Here is a 23,384-nt window from a genome sequence, read left to right as displayed (position 1 = left end):
ACTTCTCATATTGAGATTATTAGTGATTACAGGTTCAGAATTAGAAAAGAACAATCATTATTTTAGCAGCAAAAGACATTATTCTCAAATTATTCTATTTCCTACAGCATCAGTGAATACCATATTTATAATGATCCTATCCCCCCCCCCCCATTTTAAAGATGCACATAATAAACTGAAACTATTTCCCAGGAATCATTATCTACTCTGGGTTTGGTTTAGGTTAGAGATGATCAATTTTAACAAAAACAAATACAGGGGTTCCTATACATATCAATAACAGAAGGAACAAATTCGAGAGTAAAATCTCGTCCTGACCCTTGAGGAGGGGCCTAACTAGATTAGAGAAACAAGGACATGGAGTCAAGTCCCATCCAGTGCTAGACCTCTTATATCTGTATAGCTATGTCCCACTAGATGCTACCTTGGAGGAGGGTGGAGAGGATGGAAATCTGTCCCATTGTGTAACTAACTACCTATTACAATGATAGGTTCATAGATTTAGAGATAGAAGAAAACTCAGAAGCCATCTAGTTCAGTCCCCTCATTTTATAGAACAGGATCTGAAGACCAGAGAGGTTCAATGATTTTCCCAGAGTCACAAAGCATTATGGGAATGAGAATCTTAAGATCTTCCCTGCCCCTTGGTCCTTTGATAGGCTTAAGTGACTCTAAGAACCTTCCCTGATTTGAAAATGTACTCTGCCCCCTAATAGGCTGAATGTGGTCACATGGAGCCTGTGGCAGAAGGCTTGTTTTTCAGGAATGCTCACACCTTGTTACTTTATGATTGCACAGTGGGTTAAGAGGGCTGTGACATTCTCTGACCCAGAAGAAGGCTATATATACACTGAGGTTTTGTTTTGGGGCTCACTTTGAGAAGAGTTGTGTAAGGACCAAAGGAGACTCTGGGCAGCCGTTGAGCCCCTCCCCCCCCCTTTGAAAACCCAGATGGTGCTTCCCTCTGTGGTAACTGACTAGGTGTGGATGTAATGGTCACACAGCTGGAAGCCAGTCTGCTGATGTTTCTCGGTCTGTATTTGTTGTCTGCTTGTGACCTCTGCTTGTATTCTCTGAAGTTTGGGGTGCTGACCTTTTCCCCCGAACTAGGTAAATGACATATATTTAATTAAAGCAAAATTGGTAACCCATTTTGATAGAAAAGCAAATCTAGGAACCTGTGCTAGCAGCCATCCTGGGTATGCTAGGGTGCTTCCTGCTACACAAAGGTAGGCAGTAAGTAGTAGAACTGGGATTAGAACCAAGGTCCTCAGACTCCACAGAACACTTCCCACTGTACCATTCTGCCTCCAGATAAGTATCTGGAGATAAGTATCTGGACTGTGTCCTATGAAGGTACAGCATTTTTATGAGAGGTAGCATTTTTATTCTAGTGAGATTGCATAGGCTATGAACTTGGGATTCAGCAGGCTTACCTTGCTTCCAGTAAAGCTGTCTAACCACTGCTTCCCTAAATATTAGAAATCGTGATGACTTTAATCAGTTCCCCTAAGAAAGGATGCCAGAAATGATTCAGGATCACTGTAGGTCTAACAATGTATACTTATATTTTAAAACTAGTCTGAAAGCATCTTTTGAAAGTTGTTGAACTTCACTGTCAGTGCTTAGTTTAAAGGAAAGAAGGGCAAGCATCATTAAAAGGACAAATTCTCAGTTACATTATGGCTAAAAGTATAAAACCTAATTAAATGGGGGAAACTGGTCATTAACTAACTTCTACCTTGGCCAGGTCTCCCTAACAAATCAGGCTTCTTTGATTGTCTTGTATCTTTTTGTATTCCTAACAGTTACATACAGCAGGTGCTTAATAAATAGATATCTATTTGAATGAATAGATCAAACAGAAGGACACACTCCAGGATTTTCTCAGAATATGTCCTTTTGAGATCACATGACAGCATTGACATACCTAAGTCTCCCTCCCCATTAGTACTGCCACATCACTGCAGCATTCTAACATGACACACCATTCAAGTCAAGAGAATGTCTGATGTGCCTTCTCTGTCCTTCCTACTCTTTTCCACCTAGAATTTTTTCTTCAACTAAGCAATCTGGAATCAGAAGGCATAATAATAAGGGAAAGAAAAAGAGAACAATATCTGTATGATTTTACTTCAAGTTACTCCTGAAGTAATTTCATCTGCTATTTGGCTTCCTATAAACAAAGCCAGGACAATTAAAGGAAGAAATATATGGAGGCACTATTCACAAATTGATGCAGAAAGGAAGTTTGTTAGCTGAATCAGGAGCCTTCCCAGCAATCTGTATTCAACTAGGCATGTAAGGAGATTTTATATTAACTTGGAACTTTCTATTTAAAGGGGAGAGGTTTTACTCCCTCATGTCACTCCCCTCCCAAGTCAAAAAAGTCTTGGCCCAAAATGGAGGCATCAGAATTTGACACTTGGGCAAGCAGTCACTACCCTGTGCACCTGGGGACTGGATTAAACTACAGGTAGATTGGGTAAATGAATACCAGTTTAATCCTGAAATACTTCCAAACTCAGCAGGAGACAAAACATTTTATTTGAAAGGTAAGGTGGTGATAACTCCTAAAATCCATTTGTAATCTGATCAAGTATCTCAGGAAGAAAAGATAAGGCAAGTAGCTGGAGGTGGTTGGGAAACTGTGTTCTACTAATGGGGCATTCAGAGGAGCTGATTAACTCCTTCCCAGTCTCATCCTGCAGTCCAAGGCTATTTTTGCCAGTTATCTGCTGGTTAAGTCTGTTTCCCTGAGTTTTCCATTTCCTTGTCTCGTGTAGTTTTGTCTCACTGCCCAACCAAGTACCTACAAGGTCCTTGGTGCTCTTTCACTTTCTCAAATGCAAATATTCTCCTGAAGGAACACATCCTCATTACTCCAAGAAAGAGACCTGAGATCTCCCTTCAGCCCAAGTAAAAATTTGGGGAGGAGGAGAGCCTCGACACAGCTTCAAGCACAGTCACCCATTTCATCTTCTCACTCCCCCTCTACTGATAGGAAAGCCAGACTGGGCCAGGGCTCCAAGGGCCTTCCAGTTTAGAAGTTGATGGAAAACCAAATGCCACCAAAGTCTGGAAAAGTTACCAAAGGAAAGTGGTTGGGGGTGAGGAAAAGGTCACTTGTTTTAACCCTGACAAACTTTTGCTAGTACCTTCCTGTTTTGTTCACGATTTCTCATCATCTCATCTAAGAAATGGAACAAAGTTAGAGAGATCGAGAAAGAGCAGAAAAGAGGAAGGGGGGAGGGGAACAGAGAGGCAGTAAGAGAGAAAAGAAGGAAAGTGAGGAAAGGCGATAAAGAGAGGAGAGGAACAGAGAAAGAGCAGGGACAGAAAGGGTGGGGGGAGAAAGCAAAGACGGGAGCTAGAGAAGGGGCGGAGAAAGGGAGATGGAGGCGAAAAGAGAGAGGAAAGGTGTGCTGTCTTCGTGCCCTCCCTCTCCCGGACCTTCTCAGTGCGCTCTGGGCGGTTACCTTGAGGCCGCGTATCTCGCCGAGGTGCAGCTGGAGGCGGCGGTTCACCTCCCGGATGAGATTGCTGTGGTCCAGCATCGCGCTCACCTTCTCCGCCTCGGCGCGGCGGAGGCTGCGGATCAGCTCTTCCTTGCTCCACTGGAGCAGCTCCTCGTCTGACACTTTGGACAGGTCCTCGACCACCGCAGAGGCAGCTGGACTGGAGGAACTTTCCGCCCCTGCTGCTGCTGCCGCCGCCGCCGCCGCGCCCCCCGTAGCCTTGGACATGACTCTCCCCTCGTGAGAAGTGGGGACGGATGGAAAGTAGAGAAGGAGCGACCCAAGGAGAAGGTGCAGAAAAGCAGGAGGGTCGCTGGGCAACGTGTACCCACCACCCCCACCAGCCCACCCCACTCCGCGGCTTCTGCCACAGGGCTTCAGCAAGTCACCGGGGCCGCTTGGGCGTTGCTGGGCTTGGGCTGCGGGGGTCGAGCTGTTCGCCCATCCTATCTCTCCATCTCCATCCCTGGACACGCTCCTTCACACACCCCAGCCGGGGTGACAGCCCGCGTGCTCCCGCGGGGACCAGTCCCAACTCTGCGCAAGTACATGTTTAGAGGAGTCCGGGAGTGCGCCCAGAGAGGTTCAAAGGCAACTGCCTTTCCCTTCCCCTCTCCCACGCCCTAATCCAAGTATGCCCCTCCGCCTCCTACAGACAAACACGCCACGCACTTTCCTTTGTGCCCCCCACCTATTTTTACGGACTGCTCCCGTGCCCCTTCTCCCCTTCTTCTCTCTGCTTTCAGGCTTGCAAAGGACCGGGCGAGTCCAACTGGGGCCGGAGGCAGCGGCAGCTGCTGAAGACGCTGCTGGGGCTGCTGGTGTCCCTCCCTGCTGCCGCCACCGGGGCGCTCCGCATCCAGCCGCCCCGGCGCTGCTGCTCAGCTCTGCTGCTGCTGCAATGGGGATGCCTTAGACTTGGAGCGCGGAGGAGGAGGAGGTGATGGAGGTGGAGAGGGAAGGAGGAGGAGGAAGCTAGACCAGGAGGAGGTGGAGTCGAATTTAGGGAACCGCCCGCGGCATACAGCAACCCTCTGACACATGGACCAGGCGTGGCTGCTGTCCAGTGCAGCCTCTAGAGTGAGAGCAGTTCAGTCCACCATCCCTCCTTGGCTAGATTGGGGGGTTGGGGGAGGGAGATGGGGACTTTTCTGCTGGGGGTCGGGGAGGGAGTGAAGAGGAGCAAAGGAGATCAGAAGCAGCTGTGGCCAGTCTGGACCTAGGAAATTCTCGCGCGCCACCCTGTGGCTAAAGTGCCCGCTCCACGCCCTGGTTCAGCCAGCCTTCTTTCAACGAAGCCAAGTCAAGGGTAGAAAATCAGGGGACACTTCTATTTGGTGGGGGATCGGGGCTACGGTAGCTGAGAGGTAGATGCGCCTTGCATTTGAGAGGGAAATGAAGGAGGAGGAAGGGAGAGTTTTCATATAATACTTAAAAATGAGAAAAGAGGGGAAAAGCTTAGAGCTTAACTCTCTGGGGGAGACCCATAGGCCTTTGTCTTTTTAAAAGAAATTTGCTACCTTTGTAAGGTTACGGGGAAGAGAGTAACCTGAGAAAAAGTGTTCAGCTCTTTTAAAATTTTATTCTTAAAATATCACGATCTAAGGAAGGTAGAGGAAGCTATTCATTCCTTATTTCCCAATACCTAAGTCTTTAATTAAGGTCAGCACATCCCACTCCAGAAGAGCAGAGCTTCTGCCAAAGCATCCTGAGACACAGGAATAAAGTTTTCTGTTTTATTATGTGCTCAAGGTAGCCCAAAATTAATAGATCTTTTTTCTAATACTAATTTTCTGCTAGTGAAGACTAAGCCCTTGAATTTTACCCTAGGTTCTGTTACCCTAGAGTCAACCTGACCTCTCTGTAAAGTCATGAGAATAAATGTTTCTGATTCCATAGAGGTCTCCTCTAGTTTGAGATGAGATTGTTTTAGATCTGAAAAATTATTCTTTCTGCTTCCTGTTGGGAGCCAAAGAGGCCTGATCCAGGACTCACAGAATTACCCAATGAGAGTGGACTTTAATATCAAAGACCTCTTTGAGATTCGACTTTTTGTTAAGTTAGCTCCCGAGTTCTTTGTTATGGGTTACTCTTAAAAGGATGGTGTTTGAGTTCTGAGACCAATAGGCTCTGCCCCAAAACTTCAGTTGTTCAAAACCAAAATATTTGAATTCTTAGGTGGTCAGTTCCTATGCAGATGTACTTGATGATGCGGCTTTGGCTTCAGGCCCTAAAGCCAGCTCTCCAGAGCATCCTTTGTAATATGACTGCATATGAAAGGAGTTAACTGACTTTTCCTAAGACTTTCTGGCACCTAGAGAAGAAAAGCCTTACTGCCATGCTACTTCCAGGATATTGACAGACTAGGATAATGATAAGAATTCTTGAGTCCCCTCCCTTTGTCTCATTGCTCTATAAAAACCTTGTCCTAAGAATCAATAAATGGAGTCCATCATTCTTCCTTGAACTGCCCGCATGGCCTGGTCATTTCTTATTCATGTCTCCAAATCATGCTAAGTGCTGGACACTGAGCAGCCCAAGGACCTGCCAAAAAAAAAAAAAAAGATAAATTGTCCCCTGGTAGGTCATTTGGTTGAATGTCTTATCCACCTAGGATAGTGTCATCTCCTACTGCCTAGAAAGTTGGAGTTAGTCTTTCCCATAGAACTTGAATGAAAGTTGCAAAGCACTCCCTTTCTTTAAAATTTCAGCATTCAGTTTAAATTATTCAACTGGCATTTATTAAGCACCTCCTTTGTGAAAGGAATTGTTCCAAATTCCAAGTATACAAAGACAAAAAAATTTAAATTGTCTCTACCCTCAAGAATTTTACATTCTAACAAGTAAACAGAAAAAGGGAAAAACCCATAGAATTTGAGGAAAGAAAGAGTACTACCAACTATGGAGATCCAGAAAGGTTACAATTACATGGCACCTGAGCTGAACTGAAATATTCTAAGAAGTGGAAGTGAGGAGGGAAGCACATCAGGTGGAGAGTAAAGACTAGGAGAAGACATGGAGAAAGGAAATAGAATGCTGAATCTGGAAAGCAGCAAGTAGAGCATGTGAAAACAGGTGATGGGAAGGAAATACCTGAAAAGTTAGACTGGAGCTAGATTGTTACAGACTTAAAAAAAAAAAAAAAACTTAGGGTTTTTTTTTTAATCCTCAAGTCAATCAGGAAATTGAAGATTATTAAGGATTATAGGGACATTAATCAAACCCTTGCTCTAGGAAAATTATTTTAGCAGCTATGTGAGAAATGGGAGAGACTGGAAATAGAGAAATAGTTAAAAGACTACTTCAATAATATGGGGGAGAGAGCCAGAAGTAAGGTGGTGGCTCTAACTAAAGAGCTAGGGAAAATGTCAAAGCTGTTGTAGAGGCAGAATCCACAAGATTTGACAGCTGGTTAGATGTCAAAGGTGAGGGAGATAGAAGACACAAAGATGAGCCAATCTAGGTGACTTAAAGGAAGATGGTACCCCCATCAAGAGAAGGAGGGAAGTTTGAAAGGGGTAGATTTAAGGGAGGGAATTATGAGTTCTGTCATAGACTTATTAAGTTTGGAATGTATATGGCACAACCAGTTGGAATTGTGTATTAGGCAGTTGGTATGGCGTGGGTTGCATAACCTCTGTGACTATTTGGTCATTTGTTTTCAGGGGTTGGCGGAAAGTAGGAGAAAGGCTAGAACTGGATACATATACATATGTGTATGTGTGTATGTGTGTGGAAGAGAATTTATATGCATATATATTTCCTTCCTTAGTCTTATTTTTTCAGAATTTAAACACCAATTAAAATGAACATTTCCATATACGTGATAGAGCAGGAGAGGATTTATACATGAAACTGCAAATCTCTATTATGTAAAGCTTGCTTTTCAAATACATAATAAATTCGACACATAACTTTCAAAATTGTCCTACTTGTCTTCACCTTTCTATTATTTTCCCATGTATCCTTGGGTGATTCACTTGACTATGTTTCCTTATCTATAAAATGAGAGTGTTGGACAAGCTGTCCTCTGAGGCCCCCTTCCAGCCCTGGATCTATGAAGACATGCATCAAAGTAGTATCAAGGGACTCATTGTATCACAATATAACATACAATCATATTTATAGTAATGACACAGAGTCATCAAGAAAAGATTCAGTTATGATCATTATGCTCTATTTAAGGAGGCAGATACATCAATCAATAAACAAAGAAACATTTGCCTACTGTGCAATAGGCACAGTTCTAGGCACCTGGGATACAAAGATAAAATAAAACAGTCCCTGATAACTAGGAGCTTATTATCTGGACAAACAATATATACAAATACAAAAGGCACAAGCTTCCCCCCTCCCCCGCAACTGTCTCTCTTCTCAACTCATTGCTAACAGTTTTGCAGGTGGTATCCCCAAGGGAGAAATTCACATAGCTAGTACCCCGTGGTGCAGCCCTCTCTAAACTATAGGTCATGAATTGACAATAGTAAGCTGACCTTTAATAGTCCAGAAGATGCCATTAGCTCAAAGCAAAGGCATTTGCTAAAAAAAATACTAAGTATAGTCATTTTACAACATTCCCCTCATAAACCTTAGTCACCTCCCACAACTACACACACCATCAGTAGTAAGAGTGAGCACAAATTTATTGTACTCAGATAGTGAGGCACACATGTAGGAAATACATGTGGCCAAGGCAATGCACACCTCTAGTATTGTAGGGCCCCAATGTGCTTTTTCTTTTCTATGTATCCCCCCTATATGTAGCATCTCTGCAGGGAAGGTAGCTCAACTCGTCTCCTTGGATCTACAACTCTTTGCTGGACAGCTCCCAACTGCCAAAGCTAATTTTTCCTTTCATCCATGGTTGGTTCTTTCTTTTCATCCCTGGGGTTATATTCTCTGAAACTGGTCCCTGCCTTGGAAATACCACCTCTCTGCATCAGTGTCTCCCTAAGGAAGATGTACCCCTGTTTCCTTCTGGATGCCCTTCTCACACTGGACAAATAATAAGAACACTAGGGAGTAGTAGTGGGGAAAATTAATAATCCCCTGTTTGCCCCCTGTAAGAAGCATAGATGACACTCTACAAAGCTGTTTGCTGCCTAAAAATACTCTTTTGTCTCCAGGGTTTGGTAAACTTAGCAGGGGTTTGACCAATCTTCAGCTAACCAGTACCAACCTTCCCTTCCAATTCAGGGAATCTTTTTCTTACTTTATAAAGTAATAAGGCAGATACTTCATTTATACATTTATACCTCCTTACTTCTGTTATGCTTCTTGCTTTCTGGGATTACATCAGCTGAGTTGGGGGGGGGGGAGGCTGAAGATTGGGACCAAATCCCACCACTGCATAAATGAATACAAAATATATTCAAAGTAAACATAATGTACTTCTGAAGGATGAGGCACTAGCATCTTGGAGTGAAGAGAAATAATAATAGTCAATGTTTATATGGCTCTTTCCATGTGCCAGGCACTGTGCTAAGCCTTTTACAAATATTATTTGATTCTCACAACAACCCTAGGTGCTATTATTATCTGCATTTTACAGTTGAGGAAACTAAGACAAAGTGACTTTGTCTGAGGTACCAGAGCTACCATGCTTCAGAAGGAGATTTGAACTCAGGTCCAGTGCTCCATCCTCTTTACTACCTAGCAGCTTAACATAAAAGGCTTCATTTAGAAGAAGGTGGTGCTTGAGCCAAGCTTTGAAGGAAGGCAGAGATTCTGCCTTGAAAAGGTGAAAAGAGAGTGCATCCCAGGCATGGGAGCCAGTTAGCCTGCCAAAGGCACAGAGTGGGAGATGGGATGTTATAAATAAAGAATGACAAACAAGTCCAGTCTGGCTGGAATGTAGATTGTGTAAAGAAGTATAATGTGTAATAAGTCTGGAAAAGTAGAATGTAGCCAGTACTTTACACGGCAAAGAAAGGAACATGTTTTTTTCCTAGAAGTAATACAGAGTCACTGGAGCTTTTTGAGCAGGAAAGTCATGTGGTCCAGATCTGGGCTTAATAAATACCACTTTGGCAGCTGTGAGGAACATAGCAGGATTTCCATTTAAAATGGTTTAAAAATTTGTAAGCTTTGTTGTTTGAAGTGGTAAACTTTGGTTATCAGGAAAATTAGCTAATATGAAACACCTCATTTTTGACAAATGTATATTGTTATACTTACAAGTAAAATGTATATCCTATACCTACAACCATTTCATTTTGGCTACACCATTCTGCATCCATTCAATTCAATAACAAATACTTTATCATCACCATAACCAATATTTGTATAGCACTTACTATATGCAGGCATTATGCTAAGAATTTTACAAGTATTATGTCATTTTATCCTGACAACAGTTCTGAGAGTTAAATGCTATTCTCATCCCCATTTTGCAAATGAGGAAACTGAGGTAAACAAAGATTAAGTAACTCACCCAAGTTCACACAGTTAGGGTCAGTGTCTGAGGTTGGATTTGAACTCAGGTCCCCCTGATTCTAGGCACAGTGCCACCTAGCCATCCCTACTATATGCCAGATATAGAGAAAAAAAGAAAATCCTTACCCTGGGGAAGCTTGTCATATACATTCAGATAAAGACATACAACACATAATATATACAAAGAGGCAGAATGCACTCATACCTGGGGCATGGAAGACCAGGAAAGTCATCATGGTGGAGAAGGCACCTGAGCTGATCTTTGAAGAAAGTTAAGAATTCTACAAGGTGTCAGTAAGGAAAGAGAGCATTCCACAGATGATATAGTCTATGAGACTATAGATTGAATATAAACATGTAGGGACCCTGTAGCAGGCCAGTTTAACTGGGATGAAGAGTATGCATGAAAGAGAATAATGTGAAATGTGACTGTAAAGGGAACCATGTTGCCAAAGGCTTTAAATGTCAGGCTCAAAATTTGGAATTTTATCCTAGAGGCAATGGGAAGCAATTAAATGATCAGGGGAAAGATCAGGCTTGATCTGTGTTTTAGGAATATCAGTTCAGCAGCTGTATCTCTTCACTTTCATACTTGAGTCTCAACTTCCAACTTTCAACCATTATTGCTAAAGTGAAGCCTACTGTTTCAAAGCAACTATATTTTACCATCATCTCACCTAACAGTGATAAAACAGCAAATTCCATGTGAAGGAGAGGGCCCAGGGGAAACGGACTCTTAAAAATAATGTACACCTGCCACAGATTTTAAAAATTGGCATCTGGCAAGGTTTCTTAATTAGCAGGTCATTCAAATAATTTGTTGTTTCAGAGTTCAGAAACATAACAGTTTAGATTCAAATGGAAAGTTTCCTGGTAAAGCACAGACCACACTTGCTGAAGCTTTCCCTGTTGGCTTGTCAAATGCTGATCTCTAATCCTTGAACTAATCTTGAGCTTCCCTTCCAAGTGTATAATAGCTTTATTGGACCAGTTCTTGTCAACTTGACCATAATTTGTGTCCAGTCTCTCCCTGCTACCACAACTCAAACAACTATGTCTCCACACCCTATGTCTCAATGCCCCACTAAAATAAGAGTATTTTGCTTTGACCAACAAGGCAAGATGGAGGGACCCAATATGAACATAAAAACTCTATAGGCTCAGGATCTCCCTTTGGCATAGGCAAATGTCATCCTGTCTTCAGATACCATCTGTCTTCAGAAAATGTCAAACCATTGGTTTAGCTACAAGAATGAGACCTACATCCTGCCTCACCAAGAACCAAGCATCTATCCAATGCTAACAAGAAAGTTAATGGAACCTCTATATGAGTATCTAATTTCTTTGGACAAATTCAGTTGTGCATGGATCTGTGTTCAGTGAACTTCCTAAAATACCCATGTCTGGATATGCTTTATCATAAGCCTAACAAAGGATCTAATTGCCAGTAAGTTATTCCCTACTTGATTGACCATGGTTCCATACTAGACTCCCATGTAGATTTCCTAGAGGAAATCAAACAGCCTTCAGAGCCTTCAACAAAAGAAGGATACCAACCACCAGATTCAGCACTTAAAACAAGGCTTCAAGTTCATGATTGGCTATACCAATGCCTTTTGGCTATGTACCTCAAACCTAGGTTGGAATGAACTGGTACTAAGCAATCAGTTTAAGAAGAGGCTCTTCAATCCAATCTGGAGGGCTCTTCAATCCAAACTAAAGAGTCTCTTTAAAACCTGATCAACCAATATAGTCAAAACATAATTAAACTATGGAAAATTAGTCCTTAGCATGAAACCCCCTCTCTCAGTCTGTATTACAAGCTTGTGGGTGCTCTCCTGAATAGGTCAAAGTCAATAGCTAAGATTAATCCACCCTTACCTCACCTAGGTGGAAAAGAAGTATTCATGGTAGGCCATGCTACACTTTCAACTCAATTTAATGAATATTTATTGAGCAATTGCTAAATAAGTGGATACTCTGTCAATCATTTTGCTCAGTGAGGAAAAGATCAAGCTCCCAGAAGTTGTGAGAAAATTGCCAATTGTTAAGACAATCTCATCAGGCTGGACTCTGTGGCAAACACAATCACCATAAGTATATACCGTGTTTCCCCGATAATAGGACACTGTCTTATTAATTTTTTTGGACAGAAAAACACCAGAGGGCTTATTTTCAGGGGAGGGCTTATTTTAATGAACATTGACAGCAATTTTAATAAACAGGTAAATGTGAACAAAAAAATGTACCTTTATTCAATAAGCAAATCACTGGGGAAGAACAGGATGACTGCTGCAGCTCTGATTGGATGCAGCTAGGAGCGCGGCATGCGTTTCACGGGGGAGGGAGGGACGGTGCATACAGAGGGTACCGTAATGTAGCGTGTAGTGCAGGGGATCACCTTCACTACAGTAGCAATCTCAATAGGGCTTATTTTAGGGGGAGGGCTTATTTTAGAGGAATCTTACACAGTAAGGGGAGGGCTTATTTTTGGGCTAGGTCTTATTATCGGGGAAACACGGTACCAGTAATGAAGAAACACTGGATTTAGAGTTAGAATGTAAGTTCTCTGAAGGCAGGGACTGCTTTGTGTTTATCTTTATTTCCCCAGTGACTAGCACAGTACCTTAAGCATATAGTAGATAATTAACAGATATTTATTAATTAATTTATTGAATAACTTAAAGCCAGTTACTTATACTTTTTGGTCCTTAGTTTTCTCATAAGTAAGATTTAGAGAGTTGGACTAAATTATTTCTAAAGTCCTTTTCACTTCTGGACCCCATGAATTTGATAGTCTATAAACTTCAAGGCCTAAAGCCTGGAAGAGCCAAATAGTAGTGGACTTGGTGACATCTGGGAACTTCCAGATAGCTTAAAAGTCAATTGCAATCATTTCAAAATTGAGATCATGCCATATAAGGAGTTGGTAGTAAAGGTGATAACCAGTAAAAACAAGATCTCATTAAAAAAAATTAATCATATCACAGATAATAAAATTGTGGAACTGGAAGAGATTGTGCCTAGTAAAGGAAGCTGTTAATTGTTACCTACCAATTTCAGAGTTCATTCTTGAAGACTCTTTAGATGTAGCCCTTTCTCTCTCTTTTCCAGGTAGCCTATGGCATTTATAGAGGTTGAGCTATTCATTCCTATATCAACTACTATTTATTAATCATATACTGTGCTCAAAGCACTATTATAGGGACAGGGGAAGATACAAAAGTAATTAAGTCATAGTCCTTGCCCTTAAGAAACAAAAATACACTGGGGTGGCTAGGGCACAGTGAACAGAGCACCAGCCCTGGAGTCAGGAGGACCTGAGTTCAAATTTGGTCTCAGACACTTAACACAAAAACTAGCCATGTGACCTTGGGCAAGTCACTTAACCCCAATCGCCCTCCAAAAAAGCAAAAAAAAAAAAGAAAGAAACAAAAATATACAAATATGAAATGCTAAACATTAAATATTGAGTCACTAAATATTGTAAAATAGACTGTAATAGAACATAAGAAAGGCTTAAAGTTGTATTTGAGAGCAGAGCATGTAAGGTGATTTATGACTGGCTTTCTGGAGAAGATAAAATTTATACAGTTATAAGATTTAAAGCTGGAATGGACCACAAAGAGCATTTCATTCAAACTTTTCATTTTACCAATAAGGAAATAGAAGCCCAAAGATGTTATGTGATTTTCCAAGGTTCCACAGAAATTAAGTTTCTGAATCAAGATTCAAATCTAGAACCTTTGGCTCCAACCTCAGTGGTTTCTTGTGTCTGTACCACACCACATTTGACCTAAGCCTTGAAGGATGCATGCAAATTGATGCAGTTACTAAGAGAACTAACACAACCTTAGGCTGCAGTAAGAATTTTACTATTTAAGACTTGCTGCTGTTATTCAGTCATTTCAATCATGTCCAACTCTTTTTGATCCCATTTTGGGTTTTCCTGGCAAAGATACTGGAATGGTTTGCCATTTCCTCCTCCAGCTCATTTTCCAGATGAGGAAACTGAGGCAAACAGCGTTAAGTGCCTTGCTCAGGATCACACAGCTAGTTAGTATCTGAGGCTGGATTTGAATTCAAGTCTTCCTGACTCCAGGTCTGGCACTCTATCCAATGTACCACCTAGCTGCCCTTAGTGTCCAAGAGTAGGGAAGTGATAATTCCATTATATTTTGTGCTGGTTAAATACATGAGAAATATTGTATTAAGTTCTGGACATTACACTTTAGGAAAGACATTAATTAAGAAACTGTGCAATGTACAGAGGACAAGTGATTGGAAAGGTAGAGAACACTGAAAACATACCATATGAGCAGCACTTGAAGGAAATGGACAAATTTAGCTAAAAGAGGAGATGATTCAAGGGAGGCATGGTGGGAGGACTGTGATACATAAAAGGAAGTAGATTTTTTACTGCTTAGCCTTAGAAGACAGAACCAAGGGCAGTGTATGGAAGTTACAAAGAAGCAGATTTAGGTTTCATATAAGGAAAAACTCATTATCTAGAGAGTGACCTCAAAGTGGACATGAACTGCCTTGGGAAGGAGGAGTTCGCGCTCTCTACAAGTCATCAATAAAGGACAGATGACCACTTTGCCAGAACACTATGGAGAGAATTATCCATGTAGGTTACACTTGCTGGTTTCTTAAGTCCCTTTCAGTTTAGATTCTGTGATCCCAGGGAAGGCTGGTTCAAGATCTAGCTAAGCCAAGAGCATTTAAAGATGAAACTAGGAGGACACCAAAGAGACAAACGCAGAATAAATCATCCACCTGTTGTATCACAATTGATTTTCCTTTGCCTCACAGTCAAAGCACTACATTTTAACTCGAACACTTCAGTCTCCAGTGTGCTGTGGAAGAAGGTAGGACTAGAACAATTGAAAGACTTATGGGGGACACAAACAGCCTGCAGCCTTTCACTAGGGATGACTTGTGTGCACGAGGTAGCATAGATGACATTCAGGAATGTAACACTGAAAAATTGGGTGGACTGGTCAGGTAAAGAGAACAAGGGATAAAAACTGAACAGTGGAGGCATTGCTCTGAAAACCCTGAAATATAACAAGGCCTGTATCCTTCAGCACTTTGGGTAAACCATCTTTGAAGGATGCATGGAGAGACACGGAAAAGAATTACACAGGACGAGATAGCTGCAACCTGAGTAGTTAGAAAAAAAATACCTCTCTTGCTGAGATCACAGATCAACGGATGTATTAAGGTATAGGGTTGGTCCATCATTCTAAGCCACTGAAACCTTTTTTGGGATCCTGATCCCCTCGTACAAAGTGCTTGCAATCTCTAGCATCTTGAAATCATATAAAAGAGGCAGCATGATGAGTGTGCGGCAAGTGTTAGAACCGGAATCAGGAGGCTCTTGGGCTTAAGCCTAGCGTCAAATGCTAACCAGCCTTGTAACCATAGATAAGTCACTTCTCTGATCCTGTTTCTTCATCTGTGTAAATTGAGATAACAATATCTGTAGGACCTATCTCAGGGAGTTGTTATAAGGGTTTGAATAAGATATTACATGCAAACCAACATAAAGATAGCTAGGTGGCACAGTAGACAGATCGAGGGACCTTAACTCAAGATCTGAGTTTAAATTCACCCTCAGATACGTACTAACTGCATAACCCTGGGCAAGTCATTTAAATGCAGCTTACCTCAGTTTCCTACTCTGTAAAATGGCCATAACAAGAGAACCACCCTCCAGGGTTGTTGCAAGGATCAAATGAGATTATATTTGTAAAGCACTTAGCACAGTGTCTGACATACAGTTAATGCTGTGTAAATCTTAGTTACATATAGCTATAAACCATTTTGAAAACCTTAAAGCACTATCTAAACATCAAGTATTGTTCTTGAACTTGATAACCATGCCATATGTACATATATTATCCTGTGAGGTTGTTGTCCATGTTTTCCCATAAATTGACTATAGGAAATCTACCCCAAATTATGAAAGTTCTCCTATTGTTCTCTTGGCATTTCAGGCATACCAGTGTGCCACTTGGGATGTCCATTGTTGTGGCAGGTGTCCCATCCTCAGTCATGTGAGTGGCCCAGCTCCCTTTCTAATATCATTCGTAAGGTTTTCTCTGCCATTTTTCACGTTGAACCATTGCTGGTAGTAAGCAGCCTTCTTATATCTGGTATGCATCTCTTCCTTGCCCTTTGGGCAATTTTTCATTATATTTCTTCTGAGATAAAAATGTGTTCTGTAATTCACAACCATATAGCAATACAAGGAACCAATAAGCTTTTGAGACAGTAAGCAGCTTGGGGTCATTGAAAACTCTGGGCAGTTTCCCAAATTCTATCTAGCCCAATTTTCTTCTAATAATAGCTGACACATATCACATGTTAAGACAGAGGTTCTTAACCTAGATTACACAGAAAAGGACCATGGATACATTTCAGTGTGTCCATGAACTTTGATAGGGAAAAAAATCTTTATTTTCACTAACTTCTAATTAAACAATAGAGTTTCATTCAATGATGAGAGAGAGAGAGAGAGAGAGAGAGAGAGAGAGAGAGAGAGAGAGAGAGAGAGAGAGAGAGAGAGAGAGAATATGGATTTATTGGCTTCACTGTACTGTCAAATGAGTTCCTGACATAAAAAGGTTAAGAACCCCTGTTTTAATGTTCATAAAACACTTTATGAACATTTCATATGAACTTCAAAATTATCTCTGGGATAGATACTGTAGTATTATTATCTCTCTATTATAGATGAGGAAAGCGAGAGTCAGAGAAGCTAAACGAAGCACATAGCTTGAGTGTGAAGCATGATTCCTAACTCAGGTCTCTCCTGATCCAAGGACTAGGATTTACTCCACTGGGTCATGTGCTATCCCTCACTTTCTAATTCTGGATACAAGACATTGCATATCTACAAAGCTACAAAATGTCACTCAGAATATTTGTAATTTTTACAGGCTTTAGCTAGGAACAAATTTTAAGAGGAGTTAGTCCAAAGGAATGAATTTCTGATAGTAGGGTTTTAGTTATCAATAAGTAACAGGCTGATGGAAGAAATAATTGGGTCCAGGAAAACTTCCTGGAATTCCTCAAATCACATAACAACAATAATCATTTTGTCATCTGTGTTGTTGTTCAGTTGTTTCTGTCATGCCCAACCCTTCAAGACCCCATTTGGTGTTTTCTTGGTAAAGATACTGGAGTGGTTTGCCATTTTCTTCTCCACTTTATTTTACATATGAGGAAACTGAATAAAATGGGATTCAGTGACTTGCCCAGGGTCCCACAGCTAGTCTGAGGCCAGATTTGAACTCAGGAAGATGAGTCTTCCTGGCTCCAGGCCCAGCACTCTATCCACTGGATGACCTACATGTACTTAAGGATATCATTATCGGTGTTATTATCTGCCCTGTACCATCTACACCCATGGATCTTACCGTCTACCTTTCATATATGCCATAGTATCATATATCATTTGTCTCTTGCTAATAGAAGTGAGAATAAAGACTGTGTAAATTTTAAATTTCTATCCCCAGTGTTTAGCAATAAGCACATAAAAATGCCTTTTCCTTCATTCATCCATACTATTATTTAGATATAGCACCTTAAAATTTACAAAGCCCTTGTATACCTAATTTGATCATCCTATTTGATCATCCAACAACCTCATGAGCTACTTCCTATTATCATGCCCATCTTATAGATGAGGCTGAGAGAGGTTAAGGGATTGGCCCAGCCAGGATCATGCAGCTAGTTGGTGAGATAAGACTCAAACACAGGTCTTTCTGACTCCAAACTCCACATGCTATCTGCTACAGGATGCTATCTTTTCACCTTTTGGTCCAGCCTGACCACGACATTAACTGAATGAATATCAAGCACAATCACTCTGACTCCCCAAACATATAACTGGTAACTGCAAAAACTAAGAGAAAAGAAAGCTATTGGTGTCAGTGATGGAAGGGGGTGGGAAAGAAAAAGAAAAGGGCTCCTAGGAAACATCAGAAACCATACAGCATAGTAAAAAGACATTTTAACTATGGTGATAAATACCTGTTATCTAAACAACCTTGGTTTAGGATGACAAGATTAGAGGGCTCAGGATGGGTTCTCCATACAAAACAGAGAAAACAAGGATGATGGACATTCTTGAACATGAACTGGAGGGCATTCCATAGAATAGTAATGCAGCTCCTTATGAAATTAGAACAGTTAACCAAACCCAGAGAGAGCAAAAGGGCAGGTGGCCCCAAGACAGAAGTGAGGGTAACCACTGGAGTTGAATTGAATATTCTATTGCTTTTAAGGATGATAATTGAGCAAAAGATTAAAAAAAAATCTAGGACATCATCAGATTTAAATAACTGATTTCCTGGACAATGGAACTCACTGTATGTACAGGGGGTGATTTGCCAGTGCTGAGTGTTTGAAAGAAACACTTGCGGCTGATTGACATGGCACAATTAGCACAGAAGAAAATGGAAGTAAAGAGTGAACAAGCATTAGAAGATAAAAGAAATTCTAGCTGCCAGAAAAACACAAGCAAGGGGGTTCCAATAAAGGGTACTTTCTGCTCTTTGAAGTTCTCTATAACCTCCAATGTGGGGTAGCTAGGTGACTGAGTGGACAGAATAGAGTACTGGGCCTGAAGTCAGAAAGATTCATCTTCTTGAGTTTAAATTTGGTCAAGTCACTCAACCCTGTTAGCCTCAGTTTCCCCATCTGTAAAATGAGTTGGAGGAGGAAATGGCAAACCACCTGTATCGGTTTTCCCAGAATGGCTGGCTAGTACAGGTTTTTAGATTTGCTTTACTAGGAAAGATAGTTGTTTAAGGGGTCAGGAATCTTTTTTAATTATATTCACTAGTTCATCGGAAAAATCAGCACCCTGAACTTCAGAGAAATGCAAACAGAGAAAATACAGGGAAAATCCAAGCAGAGAAATAAAGACCAACACACAGGGCTCTGACTGCCTGAATCAGCTATACACTTTAGATACATCCCTGGATTGAGAGATCCTTTACATCTGAGCAATCAGAGAACTCTGAACATACGGCCACTCAGAATCTCAAATAGGGAATCACAAGATCCTTCTCATAAGTAAGCCCCCAAAGCAAAATACCAACTCAGAGTATATATATATATACACTTCTCAGAGCCAGGAGGTGTACCTTCCTGACTCAGTGCCTAATTAGAAATTAACAAAAGGTGTGAAAGCCTTCCTACAAGCAAGCTTCCCCTAAGCAAGCTTCCCTTAATGGGTTCCATGGGAGGCCTATGAATGGGTGGAGAAGATGTTAAATCCCATAAACATTACAGTAAACAAGAATCTCAATACCCATTTTGCAGATGAGACAAATGAGGCTTGGAGAAATTAAGTGACTTGCTCATTGGGACAAAACTATCAAAATTTGTGTCACTTTCAGAAAGTTATTAAATTTCTCTGAACCTCAGTTTCCTTAACTATGAAACAAGAGAGTTTGACAAGATAATTCCTAAGGTCTTTGTAGCTCTAAGTCTTATGAAATAACTTATCTTCCCAATAAGACAATAGACTCTTACAAGGAAAAGACAGTTTATCTTCCTTTTTCCTAACCCAGGTCTGGGCACCTTAAATGTTGTTGAATAGAATTGAATTTTTGATGAACAAGAAAAAAGAAAGTTAAAGAAAAGTCTAAAAAAATCTACGTGTTACCTACTTTAAATAATTGCCCTCTTCAATTAAATATAATTTTCTACTCCTTTACAGTCTGTTTTCTTGACATCATTATATTGCTGCTGACGTATCACCACCATGGTGGTAGAGGATAAAGAGGATAAATTTGTCAAGAACAGCTAAGTTCCAATCGTACCTCAAACACTTATTAACTGAATGACCCTGAGCAAGTCACTTCATATCTGAGTCTCTGTTTCTCATCTAAGATGTAAGATGAAAGGGTTGGACTCAGTGAGCTTTCTACTCTAAATCTATGATCCTAGGATCTGTCACTACTTATTACCACTACTGTTCTATTATTATTTTTTATTTTGAGGACAATATGTCTGGTATCTCTAATAAGAGATTACAGACACTGTTGAACTCCTATTTCTTAGTCCTTATCTACTCTGTTCCTATGGACAGGTCATTTGCCTCTATTTACCAAGATATTGATATATTCCAAGTATTGGAAACCAATTGTAAAAATCTATTATTATTTAATATTCAGTCCACAAAAGTTATGTTTCTCAAGTTGGAACTGTGATGAACAGATTGTATGTGGGATGCCTGCCTGGGAAGCCAGCTGACACATGCACCATGCCATATAACCATATAAAATAGGTTTAATGATGCTATCCTAGCCTAATGGCCCAGATGGGGGTCTGTTTATATAAACTGCTTTAAATACCTATGAGAAAGGAACACTAATTTGTGTGACATGCCATTAAACCTTTCTGAGGGACAGCTGGACTGCCCTGACTGACCACAAGTTATAGCACTGATTTGCAATTTCCACTGAGACCAATAAAACTCTTAAAGGCATGATTATATTGCTGCTACCTTATTTTAATCATTCATCCCCCTACCAATAATTTCTGTTCTTGAAATCAGTAGGTAACAACTGTGATAAGATACAAGTGATCTTGCCCAAGTCACAACCTCCCAAGTCTTCAATTTTCTTTTCTGTAAAATAGATATAATAGTGCCTTCCCTACCTACCCCACTCAAGGGATGCTGAGAGGTTGACATGACATAACAAATGTGAAAGGGGATGAGTCGAGATGATGCAGTGAGAAGAAACTTTAAAGTCTAGCTTACCCACTTTACTTCCTTGACAAAGATGAAGAAAATGCACCAGACAGAATCCTAATGAGGAAAGTCAAGAAAAAGTCACAGTGAGGCATTTTTCCAGCCTGGGATGGCTTAGGGAGACAGAGAGGTTGTAGACACTGGAAGCACCAAGCAGAAGAAGACTGCAGGGGATCCCTTAACAAGAACTGGGTGCAGGAACAGGTACAATCTGAAGAAATATCAGATACTTCCCAGTGCCATGTCAGAGATCCAGGGAAGAGAACAAGAGTTATAAGCATTGGCCTTAGCAGGGAATATGTTCTGGAAGCAAATGGTAGCTTTATGGTTCTGCCTTCCCAAGCCAAGCACAGTATCCCAGGCCAGTTGGGAGCTGGCAGTCCAGTTTCTCTGAAGCCATAAAAAGCACCCCCCAGTAGGATCTTCAGTGGCTGAGACCAACATCAGTCTACTGAAATTCTCAACCAGGGACAAGCTGACAGACTCAAGCCTATACTGAGTATAGCCCAGGAGGGCAGTGAACAGACCTCATCTAGGATCACAATACTTTGGAAGCTTACAGGCTCCCAGTCTGAGCTGTGAAAGTGGCAAAGGTTGTACAGAGACGGAAGCTCTGGTCCAACATGCGGTGCAGAAGTAAGCAGAGCTTAGCACTAACAAAGTCAAGAAGAAAGCCTGGAAGAATGAACAAACAAAAAAAGAATCCCACTCAAGAGTTATTATGACCACAGGAAAAGCTCAAAACACAAACATAAAAGACAATGACTTGAAAACATTTACAAGCAAAGACTCAGAGAAAAATGCAGATAATGAATACAAAAGTGTCTTGAAAACTATGAATTCTTATATTAATGCAAAATCTTATTATCTTATAGAGATTCTCCATCTTACTACCACCACCCTCCACCCCTCCTCTACCCCCCACATACCTACTGGCACAGGGACAAAGGTATTCTGAAGATCTTTTCTCAATTTAGCAGAGGAACTAGAAGGAGAGGACTTACAGCCTCCTATGTGGAGCCCTGAGGTCTCACCACTGTCCATGTCAGGTTAAACCCATGTACCCTATTTGTAGTTGGTCAGTCATTTCAGTTGTGTTGGACACTTCTTGACTCCATTTGGGTTTTCTTGGCAGAGATACTGTAGTGGTTTGCCATTTTCTTCTCCAGTTCAGTTTACAGATGAGGAAACTAAGGCAAAGAGAATTAAATGACTTGCCTAAGGTCACACAGCTAGTACCTGTCTGAGGCCAGATTTGAACTCAGGAAGATGAGTCTTTCCAACTCCAGGTCCTATATTTCTATCCACTGTGCCATCTAACTGCCCTAATATTCATTTTTGTCCCTATCAGATTTTTACTGTTTCAATGGTTTTCTTTGCCTGTGTTGATCACAATGGATGAGGTAATCTTCTTGGAAAATGTAGGCTTGAGTAAACTTCATATGTTCCCAGGAAAGGGATTGATTGGGTCATGTGAGACAAGATGTGGTAAGGTACCATTAATAGTCCCTATGGCTCATCCTGAGTCTATGTTGAAGCACGGTTGGAAGGGGAAGAAGGATTGACAAGCAATTGTTGAATCCTTTACTTTGAGCAGATCAGCTCTGTCCTGGTCTGGCAGGTCTGTGGCAATTAATTCAATTTGTCGTCACTGTGGGACAAAGAAGGAAAAGGGCAGGACAGAAATCAAACAGCAGCACAATGGCAGGAAACAAACAAACAAGCGGGACTCAGAGTGAGGGGGCAGGTAAATAGATGGGGAGAACACAGTGATAACAGACAAAAACATCGAATGAGCACTGAGTCTTAGAAATGACATTTCGTGAAGAACTACAGCACAAGAAATAGATCACTGCTCAGTAACAGCCAACAGAACGCTGTCAAAATCAGCAGATTTGTAACAATTAGGAACGGGAGATATGTCACCCAGAGAGTATTGATATGGGGGTGGCATCAGAGGAAGAAAGAGGCAGTATGCCTTTGTCCTCCTACCGAAAAGCAATAACAACACCCACACTTCAAGTGAAAATGTTCACAGAATGCTCACAGTGTATAATGGTTTCCTAGAAGAAAAGATTGTAAGTGCCTACTGGTATAAAAAAGATCACTTTTATTGGGTGGACAATGAATGAAGCCTAAAAAGGAAAGGGAATTCAGCCCTTTCCATAGGAATAAATTACAATCACAGAAGTATTCCCTGTACTAGTTCTGAATGCCATCCCTCCACTCCTCATCCTCTGTGATTTTTTTCCCATATCTTTTCTCTATACAGCTTGAAAGCTATACAAAGTAAATGAATAATCATTCGGGGGTTGGGAAGGAAACAAGCATTTATTAATTATCTACTATGTTTCAGGCACTGTGTTAATTGTGTTACCAATTTTATCCCATTTGATCCTTACACAACCTTGGAAGGTAAAATGACTATGATCCTCATTTTAGAGTTGAAGAAACTAAGGCAAGCAGAAGGTGTCACTTGACCAACGTCACACAGCTAGGGAGTATCTGAGGTCACATTTGAACTCAAGTCTTCCTGTCTCTAAACTCACCACACTCTTCACCATGCCACCTAGCTATCTTGAGTACTAACCACTAAGAATACCAGCTGTGGGGATTGGCGACCTTATAAAGGAGCTAGAGATTTAATTTATATA

The 23,384-nt window shown here is 41.1% G+C and overlaps 1 protein-coding gene across 5 annotated transcripts in view; it reads right to left on the bottom strand.

The window, feature by feature from the left end:
- The window catches only part of CCDC85A (coiled-coil domain containing 85A), a 250,771-nt gene extending 246,107 nt beyond the window's left edge, over positions 1 to 4,664 (bottom strand). For 2 of the 5 annotated variants that reach the window (XM_069071764.1, XM_069071766.1), the window contains exon 1: positions 3,480 to 4,662. In XM_069071764.1, the coding sequence (XP_068927865.1) occupies positions 3,480 to 3,746 (267 nt within the window). In that variant the 5' untranslated portion in view covers positions 3,747 to 4,662. Of the gene's footprint in view, positions 1 to 3,479 lie in introns of all 5 variants that reach the window. The other 3 variants (XM_069071763.1, XM_069071761.1, XM_069071762.1) reach the window with 3 other exon arrangements.
- Between the last annotated feature and the right edge of the window lie 18,720 nt (positions 4,665 to 23,384).

Source organism: Petaurus breviceps, unplaced genomic scaffold (genome assembly GCF_028583685.1).
Source record: "Petaurus breviceps papuanus isolate PSGF00001 unplaced genomic scaffold, PetGlider_PUasm1.0 90842, whole genome shotgun sequence".
NCBI classification, from domain to species: domain Eukaryota; kingdom Metazoa; phylum Chordata; class Mammalia; order Diprotodontia; family Petauridae; genus Petaurus; species Petaurus breviceps.
This window is presented reverse-complemented; position numbering and strand designations above follow the sequence as displayed.